A 13,380-nucleotide genomic window follows, 5' to 3' on the forward strand; every position below is an offset into this window, starting at 1 on the left:
AAAACAAATCCGTGGGTTGTGATGAAATATCTGTCAGTGTAATGCTGCCCATCCACCAGAAGACAGGCAAAAGACTGCACGATTACGACATTGTAATCGTGCAGTCGTTTGTCAGTCTGTGATGTGCCTACACTGAACGATCAGTCGTTCAGTGTAGGCACATCAATCATCTGCTAAAATGCTCAACCTGATGTTATCGTCAGGTTGTTCAGCATGTTTGCCCGATGATAGATGTCTAAAATGAACAGCGAGAGCGCGCATCGCTGATTGTTTTATACATTTTAGTGAAAGATTTGCAAACTATTAATGAATGATAACGATGTTATCATTCAATCGCTCAATTTAATCGCCTAGTGTATGGGCAGCTTATGGCCAAGATATCTGATGCTTTTAGCAGGTCAGAAAATTGGACTGTTGGTCTGACAGATGCTTTTATCTGACAGTGTATGCCCAGCATTCGTAAGATTCCATTTTTGTATGTCTTTATTATTCATTTCCAAATGAGCGAAAAGAAGTCGACTTCATGATGATGAGCAATGGTTTTTTTTTTTTTTTCTAATATCAAAATGGTGATTTCATAATAGAAGCATTTTATCTCTTCTTTATGATTTGCCGAATTACTATCAATTAGCCCAATGAGCTGACTTATCCAGCGTGTGTATGTGATATATTATTGCATGTATAATTTATATTCTCTAATGAGCACCTAACCAGGCCACACTTAGGACCTCATTCAGAGTCGGTCGAAGCGGCCGCACGGTCGTACGCCACCGATGTTCGCTATACTGCCCATGCATACAGTTCGCAATGCGCGTGCGCAAACTGGCCGCTACGATCAGAAATTTCTCTTTCCTTGAACACAGCCAGGTCGGTAGTTTGAGTGACAGTTTGAGGCGTTTGTGGGTGGTAACAGGGGAAGGTGCTTGAAAACGGGGGAGTGGAGATCTGAACGCAGGCGTGCCTAATTATGCGGACGGCGTTTTGTGGGAGTGCATACGGTTTATGGGAGTGCAAAATTAACAAAGTAGCGACATGGCACATGTGATATGGGAGTTTTTACACTGACATGATCGTAGAGCTTAAGAGAGGGTATGGTCAACCGTAAGCTCTACGACCAGTTTCGATGGTTGTCGATGGTCTTGATTAATCCTTATATGCCCGGAGATGACGTGCAATGCGTACGAGAAGGGGGCGTATTTTTTTGTCTTCTGACCGCTTCCTCCCCTTGGTCGGCCAACTACCGAACCGAACTTAGGGACGCAACTTGCGAGGTAATCATTTGCATATACGGCCCCTTTACGCGTACGACTGTGCGGCCGCTTCAACCGACTCTGAATGAGGTCCTTACTCTCCTGGAATATCCGGGAAACTGCCACATTTCAGGAAACTCTCTGAATCCTGGGAGAGCAGATATCCCTCCCGTATCCTGTCCACTTCTGCAATAAACTGGGTGGTGCAGGGCAGTGATGACGCAAATTGCTGTGAACAAAGTTATCGTGTGTGTGTGTACATAGAGTGTAAGCTCCACTGGGGCAGGGACTGATGTGAATGGCAAACATTCTCTGTAAAGCTCTGCCAAATATGTGGGTACCATATAAATAACTGCCGCCTGCTATAAAATGCAACAAATCATGTCCTATCCCCATCAGTTATCCATGGGACCACCCCCTCTAGGAGATGAGTCTCACAAAGTTGGTAACTATGAGCTGGCCACTTTGGGAGATCAGGGCACAAAAGGGATAAATAATTTTTGTTGTTTAAGTGGTGTAATAATATTGTGCATCAGTTTCTGCTTCCAGTATGGTTGTAGAAGCTTGAAGGAAACGGGCAAACACAAGGGGCGCAGTCTTCCGCCTCTGAGTCAGCAATGCTAACCACTTTGCCACCATGACGTCCATGGGGGAGAGTTCAATTTGGAAGGGCAAAATTGCACCTTAAAAGTCAAACATGTTGCAGCTAATTTTCATGAAGTACGTTTCTAGGAATTAAATAGTAAACGAGCGTTTGCAAAGATCATGGCGATGTAGAGCGTTATTTCTACAATATGCAACCTAGGTAAAGTGCATGAAAGAGTGGGAAAATCACCATGAACCATCAAAAATCGGCAAATAAGTTAGCAAAACAGTATTAAGCTGGGCACACACTGACAGATATATCTGTCCAATCTGTCTGGTGGGAAGGAAAATCTGGTAATGTATGGGAGCAAATACTAATAGAAATTTGCTCCAAAACCCTGGAAGACAGACCAGAGTTTCCTTTCCACCAGACAGATTGCACAGATATATCTGTCAGTGTGTACCCATCTTAAGAAGGCTTTTAGTGGATATAATTAAAGTATTGGATGTTCTTATGCTGCGTAAACACCTATAGATATATCTGTCCAATCTGTCTGGTGGGAAGGAAAATCTGGTAATGTATGGGAACAAATAACAATTATAATGTGCTCCCAAACACTGGAAAATGGACCAGATTTTCAGCAAATTAACATCTTGTATTTTGGGGTGCTTTCAATTGTTTCATGTGTTTTTTAAGTGTTTGATACAAGTTTTTTAAAATGTTGGAAAAACAGTATTACCTCCCACCTGCGTGGTCAAAAACACTTTCCCATCAATACAACACCTATACATAACTGTCCCACATCACTTACACCTCCATGTAGCTGTCCCACATCACTTACACCTCCATGTAGCTGTCCCACATCACTTACACCTCCATGTAGCTGTCCCACATATACACCTCCACATACCTGTCCCACATATACACCTCCACATACCTGTCCCACATATACACCTCCACATACCTGTCCCACATCATTTACACCTCCACATACCTGTCCCACATCACTTACACCTCCACATACCTGTCCCATATCATTTACACCTCCATGTACCTGTCCCACATCATTTACACCTCCACATACCTGTCCCACATCACTTACACCTCCATGTAGCTGTCCCACATCACTTACACCTCCATGTAGCTGTCCCACATCTTACACCTCCACATACCTGTCCCATATCATTTACACCTCCTCATACCTGTCCCACATCATATACACCTCCACATACCTGTCCCACATCATTTACACCTCCACATACCTGTCCCACATCATATACACCTACACATACCTGTCCCACATCATTTACATCTCCACATACCTGTCCCACATCATATACACCTCCACATACCTGTCCCACATCATTTACACCTCCACATACCTGTCCCACATCATATACACCTCCACATACCTGTCCCACATCATTTACATCTCCACATACCTGTCCCACATCATTTGCACCTCCACATACCTGTCCCACATCATATACACCTCCACATACCTGTCCCACATTTAACCCATTTTTTTTTTTTAGATTTTTACAGAAAAGCACCTGAAAAGTTGCATGTGTTTAATGACCAATTTACACTATTTCAAGTCCTGTAAGTGCATAATTATTCATTGTAAGGGGTCTACCAGAGGTTCTGCAATGTGTCCCTACATGTTTACCTTAAAATTGGGGATGGACACCAGAAGCCCCACAATTTGATTTCAATTTGCACAACCAACTTCTAGACACATTGGGGGCGATTCATTTGTTTTTTTGGGGCGCCCATTTATTTTGTCGCGCCCAATTAGACTGGGTTTAGCTGCGTAAAAATGGCTAAACCCATCTAAAGTCCTGGTTAGGGTGCCCAAAAGCGGGACTTATCACACATTTGTGCTCCCCCCACAGGAGGGTGCGGGCAGGAATGCAGCTACCTTACCCAAACAGAGCAATAATTGAATTGCTCCGTTGTCCCCCCATTAGTCAGAGCTGCCGATGAAAACAATTGAATTTCCCCCATTGTGCGGAATTGAATCACCCCCCACCCCTATACCTACAGTACATGCCAATGTAGTTCTAGTCCACTATAATGCGTTTTTGATTTTTCATAGTTGACATTTTAAAAATGACTACATCTGCTGGTAAATCTTCTTTATTAATGGAGTTAGCGTTTATTTACTAACTGCAATTATATTGTTATACTGTTATCTAATTAGTAGTTAGCTCTGTATTATTTAGTGCAAGTTGGACAATGACAGGAAATGTCTGGTTAATTTAGGTTACCGCACTTTTGTATTTTTAGTAATTAGAGATTTATCAAACGTTCTAAAGAGGACATAGAAAAGTTGCTATGGGCAAAGTTGTTATCATTTATCCAGTAGCGTCTTTAGCAAGTGATAGCTAGAAGCTTATTGGTTGATATGGGTAACATCGCCACTTGTCCGCTTTAGTAGCTCCCCCAATATCCTTGTTGTATAATACCTCCGCTGTGTATCATTTTGTGGTTTCTGATAGTATCAGGAAATACTTATTTTCAATTTACTCCATTTATTTATTGTTTATTTTGCAAGTCCGTGCTGCTATGGAAAATGCGTATGTGTGTAGGTTACCCATTCTTTACACAACCATTTCAGTTTTAGGGATTTTGTTGGCCATTAAGTAGAAATTTCCCACTCTAATGTATGTAAAGCATTTGAGAACTCAATGTTGTAAACACTTACTGTACATTGCATAGAAAACATACACATGACGTGTGGTAACTGTTTACTCTCTAGAGGCAAAATATTGATTCTACAGTAGCTCATCTGTGTGCTCAGGAACATCTAATGTACAGTACAGCTGCTGTGGATTTGCCTCCCTCTGCTTTTTTGACGTTTGGTGCCTGTCAACATGTGACTACCAAAATGAAAGCAAGACTGTAGTAATTATTTTGTGGTCAGGGGGCAAGTTTCAGGGTCAAGCCAGCCTGGTCTTAAGAAGGTTTATAGGCTGTCCTTAATCTATGCTAGTACTTCCGTTCACCCTCCTTTGTATTCTTTTAGGTTGCAGGGAGTGGTTGTGTAAACTGGCCATAGACTGATACTTCAGCTGACACTGATGAGGGGAGGAGTGACAGCTCAATAATTATGATCTGAGCACCGTGTCCATTCACTGCTTGTAGTCAGCTGAAGGACAGTCCAGAAGATTGGACAGGTTTGATAAAGAAATAAAATGAACTTTTTTTCAACCATTTTTAGGGCGTGAGTGATTATTATCGTTCAGTTCCATACTTTGGGCCTGATTCAGAGCCGGACGCTCTGACAAGAGCGCTCGCTCTGAATCAGGGCCCTCCTACCTGTTACAGGAGCGGCTTCCTGGCCGCTCGCATACCTGTGGGTGACCACCCACAGCTTATGCGAGCAGCCAAAAAGATGGTCACGATGGTCAAGACCATCGCGACCATCGGGCTTGCGACGAGACCCTGCGGTAGGGTCTTGCTGCCGCAAGCCCAGGAGTGCTTTTGGCTCTATCAGAGCCAAAAGCACTCCCACTGACATCACTAGTGATGTCAGTGGGGCCGGCCCCAGATGGTAGGCGTTCCCATGGGAACGCCTCCGTCTGGGCAGCCACGCCCCCGGCACGCCCACCAAAGGCTTGGCCGTCGCTATCCGGGTCTCGCGCATGCGCACGATAGAGCTCCCTCCGCCGTGCGCATGTGCACTAGGGCACCATCGACTCGCTTGCAAGCGCTCAGTCAGAATCAGGCCCTTTGTTCGATAATATATCATAAAAGTCCTTTCATCCGCTGATCTGAACAATTAACATATGGCCAGCTTTAGACAAATCCTGCAAAAATAAACCCGCAACACCAGATACAGTATACATTGGTTTACTGAATCAACCTGGATTTGCTTTTTAAATGACTGCTACTTTTACACATCGAGCAGTCTCGCACAGAACTCGCCGATGCCAGCAGTCCACAGGCTAGTACATTTACCCGAGGTCTCTCTAGTTATTTCATCACGGTTTAGAACTTGAAGAGCTTACATTACTATACTTTGTGTTTATTGTCTCAGTCCTGTTTGTATTGTGTAAAAACAAGGTCTGTAATCTTATTACATTTATCCCCATTACCTTAGCGAAGAGTTGGGCCTTTGTCATGAAGATCATACATAATCATTCCTAAAGCAGCCGCATGCTAAATTTAATTTCTAAGTACCTGGAAAGAGGGGGATTAGCAGGAGAGAACATCAGGGGTATAATGCCAATGCTAATAAGACTTCGACGTAGGGGCCTGAGTCAGCTTAGGACGCACACAAGCAGCTTTGCAATTCTGTCCTTGCAATTGTGGTAATGCAGCAGGAGGCATCACGCTTCCTGCATATATTACTTATCCGAGCTGCATTGTACAACGCAGCGTCAGATAATATGTGGGAACCAGCAGGCCACCACGGATGAGAGACAGAGGCTAGGAAATCTCAGACGGAAGTCAACCGACGGAGATCCTGGCCTCTTCCCTTACCCCCAATGGCGGGAAACGGAGGCCGTCACCACCCCCTCTGCCCACCAATGACAGCAGACTGTCAATCACTGACGGTCTGCTGCCGCTCTGTGTGTGAACACGCAGGACCCGTACTGCACATGCGTAGCACGGGTCAGGCATCTGCACAGATTCCTGGCCATCGGGAATCTGCGTTCAGTACTGCACTAGCGTGTTCTGCTGAATCAGGCCCAAGGTCTCTTCGCTATATGGTAAAAAAAAAAAAAAGTTTTGCCAGCTGTATGTGTGTGTGTGTGCGTGTGTGTGTGTGTGTGTGTGTGTATATATATATATATATATATATATATATATATATATATATATATATATATATATACACATACACATACACATACACATACACATACACACACACACACACACACACACACACACACACACACACACACACACACCTGTGTGTCATCATCTGGGGACGGCCAAGATCCCTTTCACACTTCCTCTCACCATGCACTAGAACATGAATCGCTACTTCATCAAAAATGCATGATGAGGGAAGGAAAAACACTTTTAATTGGGTTAAATTCAAATGGACTCCTGGACTCCACATGAAGGAAATTGTTGCTGGAGCTCATTCAGAGACAGCCAATGGTTTCCTTTACCGAACACAGGGCCTGATTTATTACAGATCGCTATTGTGATCGCAACTGGGATCACGCACGCAGTCTCACTGTGAAGATATGCTAATGATTGCAATTGTCAATACCGTCGCAGACCAAACCTAAGGATGCCCACTTTACCTTACACACATCCGTAATACTTTGCAAGTCTGCGAAACCATCGGTAACATCGAGTACAATCGGAGCCTCACGCACACTTGCACAAGGTCTGACCTTACTCAGGAATTGCTGACCTCATCGCACACAGTGAATGCCCAACCTGCATATGGCATCGCAATGGGTAATTTATGCACGCCCCTGTAACGGCATTCAAGCGCACTGGCACACCTGTGTTTAGCTGACTACCCCCCCACCCCTGTCTCCATCTCCAAATGGTCACTGCCTGTCAATCCCGCTGCGTAGCCAGTCCTAGGGATGCTGTCAAAATGGTGACTGCCGGGAAGCAGTCTGACTAAATCCCGAGGCGGGACTAAAGACAGGCGTCAAAATCCCGACTCCAGAATCTAGACAGACAGCTTCCCGAACGAAGGTAAGCCAGGCAGTGTTACCGCTTAGCCGCGGGTGGGTGGAAGGGTTAGGTTAGGGAACCCATGGGGGGACTTAGGGTTAGGCACCACCCTGGGAGGGTTAGGTTTTGGGTGCGGGGAGGTTAGGGTTAGGTTTAGGGTGCGGGGAAGGGGCGTTAGGTTTAGGCATCACCAGGGGGTGGTTGGGCTCAGGCACCACCAGGGGGGAGGTTAGGTTTAGGGGAGGGTTAGAGTACTTACCAGCCCCAGTCGGGATCCTGATGGTTCGAGCTTCCAGTGTTGGTATTTAGATCGCTAGCATTACATCTGGCGGCATTAAATACCGATTCCCAGTCCGATCGCAGCGGAGTCTACGCGCACTGCGATACATGCGCAGAACACAACAATCGGCCGATTGCGTGCATAATCACAGTAGCAATCGGTAATGCATCGGGACCACAGTTGGGTGTCCAGAAGTGGAGCCCAATAATGCCAGATGGGAGTCCTAGGGTTATCATGGTAGAGAAGCTGCATCTAATGGACTATTGATCACAAAGTCTAACTGTAAATGTAATAGTAGGGGGCAAAAGGGATGGAGAAGGTTTATAGTGTAAACTCATACCCCAAAGATTTCTACGGTTCAAGGTCCACCCATGCAAATATCCCAATAAGGACATAGGAAGCCACAATCTGTGAGAAATGAGCAGCCAAATAATATAATTTCCCATCAGGGAGACTCCTACCAACCTACTGAATAGATTTTTTATTTATTTATTTTATTTTTTTTTAAAGAATGTTAGAAGATATTCTGGGAGTCACCATTCCAGGTAAAGTAGAGTAGTGCTTTTTGAACATTAGATAAGAATGACAGAGGTGCACCCACCGGAAGTGTTTGGAAGAGGTGAAGCCACTTAAGTAAAATATTCACTTTTACAGCTATGACTATGCCAAATACCAAATCATGAAACGTTTCCATTTAGTCAAGTAAGATTGAGGTTCTGTATGTAACTGGGGGAAATTGTCCCCATTTAACATGTACTATCAAGAAATTAAATAACACCTAAATACTTAAGGGTTGTTCCATGTCAAGTGGATCAATTTTGAAGATCGTCCCAACCGGCTGATTGTGCACTGTGGAGTCTGTGACCGTTGCGCCCACCCCCACTTTGAGGGCTATAGTTTTGCTACTACTGCATATTGTGAACTAAATTTTCAAAATCGGAGATGGTTAGGTGGGGACCCCTCAGATCTTCTTTAGAGCTGCTAGGGGATAATGTGGGAGTGGTAAGGTTATATCATTTATAGTAATATGGCTAGATGTATCAAGCCTTGCAGAGAGATGAAGTGGAAAGAAATAAAGTACCAACCAATCAGCTCCTGTCATTTTCAAACAGCTTGTAAAATGACAGGAGCTGATTGTGTGGTACTTATCTCTCTTCAAGACTTGATACATCTCCCCCATAGTCTTTAAATACAGAGTGGATAGCTTTTGATTCTTGTAATTTTTGTTTTTGAGGGTTTTTAATAGCGCTAATGTTCCGTTGACATTTCTCAGATCTTCGCCTCGAAGCCAAGGTCTTATTTCATAAAAGGACTAGTGCAGTTGTCTTGGTTGTTTAGCAGTATGTTTGGCAACAAGAAGATTTAAGGGGCCTATCCATTAGGCGACCTGAAAGTCTGAACGTCTAGCGTTCAGACCTTCAGGTCGCCGAGGTGCGGGCACCGCACTGAACATCATTCAGTGAAGGAGCCCGACCTCCTATCTCTGAACATGCCAAACCTAATGAGCGTCATCGGGTTGACGGGTATGTTCAGTAGACATTCGGGGACGGCAGGGACCCAGCGTACACGCGCATCGCTGGTCCTTGCTGGCTATCCATTACCCGACTTTGTGAACAATGCGTCCAAAATCTTCTGGTTTTGGTCGGATTGGTCACAAAGTTGGGTAATGGATAGGCCCCTTTAGTTATCCTTTATCTTTCCTAAGGTCTGAGAAAGTGGCAGAGTCAGGATACTGTTTGTGTTTGTGCTGTTGAATATGTTATTATATATCAGAATTGGGTTGATATTTACTAAGCCCTGGTCAATGTAGAAAAGTGTGTATAATTGTACATTCTAACTGGACTGTGTTTATTCACTGCATTAAATATGTCTGAGCAGAGCTTGAGGTCCAAGGGCCACCATTAAATAGGCACATTTCTGTTATTTATTGTGTGTAAACACAAATAACATCACTTCCCTATGTTCCTTTTTTCATTCTAAGAGTCACTAGTTTATACAGGGTGTTTCACTCGCAATTGGACCGCAAAGTTTATCTTAACTTTCAAAGTAATTGACGTCCCAGAGGTGCGGCTGCAGCACAGTCCAAAATTCAACCACACCAACTGCCATCCTCTCTGGCATCCTCACTGGCAGTTGGTGTGGCTCCCCTATTTGAATCTTGGACTGTGCTGCTGACTAGGGTGGGGAACAGCTGCCCTTCACTTCCACATGTGTGAACAGCTGGCCTGGATGCTAATGGAAAACACTTTAAACACTTGGTATGACTTCCTCATGTCTCTCATAGACCAAGGTATGTCTGTGTCACATTTCACTAAATTACTTCAATTACTTTCAAAGTTATAATAAAAACTTTGGGGCCAATAGCGAGTGATACACCCTGTATGTTGCCAGCTTTTTTTAGAACCAATGTGATTTCACTGGTTTCTCATGAAGTAGGCTTTACAGACTGAAATAAAACAATGAGGGGGAGATTTTTCAAAGCTTAGATAGAGAGAAAGTAGAGAGTGATAAAGGGGATGTATCAAGCCTCGGAGAGGAATAACGTGCCTGATTCAGAGTTGGGAATAGGGGGCCCGATTCAGACCCGCTCGTGAGCGCAGGACGCTCGCAAGCGGGTCGATGGTGCCCTACTGCGCATGCGCACGACGGAGGGAGCTCCGTCATGCGCATGCGCGAGATCCGGCTAGCGACGGGGTAGCCGTCGCTCCGGGTCTCGCACCAAAGGGGGCGTGCTGTCAATGTTGATTGACAGCACGCCCCCTTTGGTGGGCGTGCCGGGGGCGTTGCTGCCAGACGGAGGCGTTCCCATGGGAACGCCTACCGTCTGAAGCCGGCCCCACTGACACAACTAGTGATGTCAGTGGGAGTGATTTTGGCTCTAATAGAGCCAAAATCACTCCAGGGCTTGCGACAGCGAGACCCTACCGCAGGGTCTCCGTCGCAAGCCCGATGGTCGCGATGGTCTTGACCATCGCGACCATCATCATGGACGCTCGCTATAGCTGTGGGTGGTCACCCACAGCTATGCGAGCGTCCAAGAGGCTGCTCCATTTTCATGTAGGAGGGCCCTGATTCAGAGCGAGCGCTCTGGTCAGAGCGTCCGGCTCTGAATCAGGCCCAGAGTGAGATATAGCAAGTTAACTGCATCTTGGTAAAACCATGCTGCACTGCAGGTGGGGTAGATGTAACCTGTGCAGAGAGAATTAGATTTGGGAGGGAGGTGTCCAAACTGACATCTAAATTGCCGTGTAATAATAAAGCTGTCCAGCATTTGTGGGCTACATGCAAAAGCGGCCAGTATTTACCTCACATGCATAAGAAATGTATATTTGCAGCCCTTACATTGCAACATGGTTTGTCTAGGTACATAGTAACGTGCTATTTCTTACTCTATTCCCAACTCTGAAAGGCCCAAAGTACCAAACAGTCAGCTCTTGTCATTTTTCAAGCACAGCCTGTAAAGTGACAGGAGCTGATTGGTTGGTACTTTATCTCTCCCCAAGGCTTGAGACATCTCCTCCAAAGTACCAACTTATCAGTTCCTCACCGTCATTTTTGAAAGTCTGTTATATGACAGGAGCTTGTTGGTTGGTACTTTATCTCTCTACCTTATCCCTTTCCAAGCTTTGATAGAGCTCACCCATAGTTTTTTGTTTCGTTTTTTTGTTTTTTACTTACAATATTACACTGAAGAATGCTGATGTTGTTCTCTTCCAGGAACTCACAAGTGCTTTGATGCATGTGAAGCTTCACCTCTTCGTCCAGCTGTTTACGCTCGCATTCTTCCCAACAGCAATATGGTTTTTCCTTCAGGTGCTGTCACTTACTCCTATAAACGAATGGCTCTTAAAGGGGTATGTATTGCATCAACCTATTTTAAAACCACACAGGGATTTACAAATATTTTATTGTTGCATTTATTTTATTATCCAGCAAGCAAATAACTTTAGAAACATCTAACTAAATTAGTTTAGTTATTACACCAGAAACTGTGTCTGCATCAGGTTTGTTCACCACTCACTCATAAATCCTTTGCTTTGTCCAACTACTTAGCTAATTATGGGACCATGATGTTTGTAAATGCTCCTTGAGTGGCTCTTATTCCTACTCATATCTTTACTACAAGCATCGTTTTAAATACTTTTGGGAGTCTTTAATCATAATAGCTTAGAAAATGATTATTAATGATTTTCAAATGATGTCAGCTAGGGGATATGAATTCAAAATGGAGACAAAAATCTTCTAGTGCCAATAAGACATATATAAGTATATGCTCTTATAATGTTTCATAGATATATGAATAATTCCCTAAAGCAGTGGTTCCCAAACTGTGCGCCGTGGCACCCTGGGGTGCCTCGGGACACATGCAAGGGGTGCCTCTGGTTGGTGGTCCAGCACCAAATCAAATCATTTATGGTCAATGTAATGTAAATATGTGCACAAACAGAAGCATAAACCTGTCCACCACTATATAACCAAACCTAAGGATGACAGGTCAGCACAATTTACTTCACTGCAGTTTCTACCTGAATTTCTCAATAACACTTTTGGCCATGGGGTGCCGTGAAAACAATGCTGATGCTCCAGGGCGCCGTGATTCAAAAACGTTTGGGAACTACTGCCCTAAAGTCTAATTAACTAACTGTGCATTTGTGACCAAACTTTTTATATATTCTGTAACTAAGGGCCTGATTCAGCAAGGAATGCAATTGCGATTGGACACGCAGTTCAACTGCGATAGTATGCTAATCCATTGTGATCGCAATGCCACTGCTACACTACATAAGGATGCCCACTTTACCTTACACACATCCATAATGTTTAGCAAGACTGCGAAACCATCGGTATAATCGAGTACCATAGCAGCCTCATGCACACTTGCACAAACCCTGACCTTCCACCCACGCTATCAGGCCTCAGGCTGCGTAGGACATTGCAGTGGATAATTTATGTGCGCCCCTGAGACCGCGTTCAAACGCCCTGACACGCATTCGGCCAACCAGCCCCCCTCTCGTTACCACCTGAAAACAGCACTTCCTGGGTCTGCATAGTCATTTCAATCGCAGTCCTGATCGCAATGGCTGGTTCGCGTACATGCACTGTGATGAATGCACAGTACGCAACAATCTGCTGATTGCGTGCGTATTAGCCACTGCATTCCTTGCTGAATCTGGCCCTAAGTTTGCATTTAAACAATGTATGCACATCATTGCCTTGTGTATGTGTTTTTTTCCCACTATTATTCTTATCCTGTGTCTTGCATGAATGGTACCATCACTGATCCCTATGCTCTCTGCAGTTTACTGTATTTTATCAATTTATACAGTAACTCTTGCACTTTTTATATTGCTTTATTTTCTTACATCTGTGTGTGCTAATATCAAAGCCTTTAAATCATCAAGGCAGACTTATTTTCATTGATATAAAAAATACTTGTTTACCTTAATTCTATGATATTTATATATTGCTATTAACAGTCGAGTTTAGTGTCATATTTAAGGAAAACAGAGTTTGCAAAAGTTGTAGGGGTTCATATACAAACCAATAAATGGAATTAGTCTAAATGTGAAAAACCTTTTCAAACAAAGAATACACATTAGTAATACATT

General features: G+C 44.1%; 1 protein-coding gene across 1 annotated transcript in view; it reads left to right on the forward strand.

Annotated features, from left to right (window-relative positions):
- Nucleotides 1-13,380, forward strand: part of SLC10A7 (solute carrier family 10 member 7) — a 205,552-nt gene that overhangs the window by 38,155 nt on the left and 154,017 nt on the right. The window contains exon 3 of the mRNA XM_088447969.1: nt 11,489-11,625. Within this exon, the coding sequence (XP_088304095.1) occupies nt 11,489-11,625 (137 nt within the window). The remainder of the gene's footprint in view (nt 1-11,488; nt 11,626-13,380) is intronic.

Source organism: Taudactylus pleione, unplaced genomic scaffold, assembly GCF_031769625.1.
Source record: "Taudactylus pleione unplaced genomic scaffold, aTauple2 ptg000021l, whole genome shotgun sequence".
Taxonomy (NCBI): domain Eukaryota; kingdom Metazoa; phylum Chordata; class Amphibia; order Anura; family Myobatrachidae; genus Taudactylus; species Taudactylus pleione.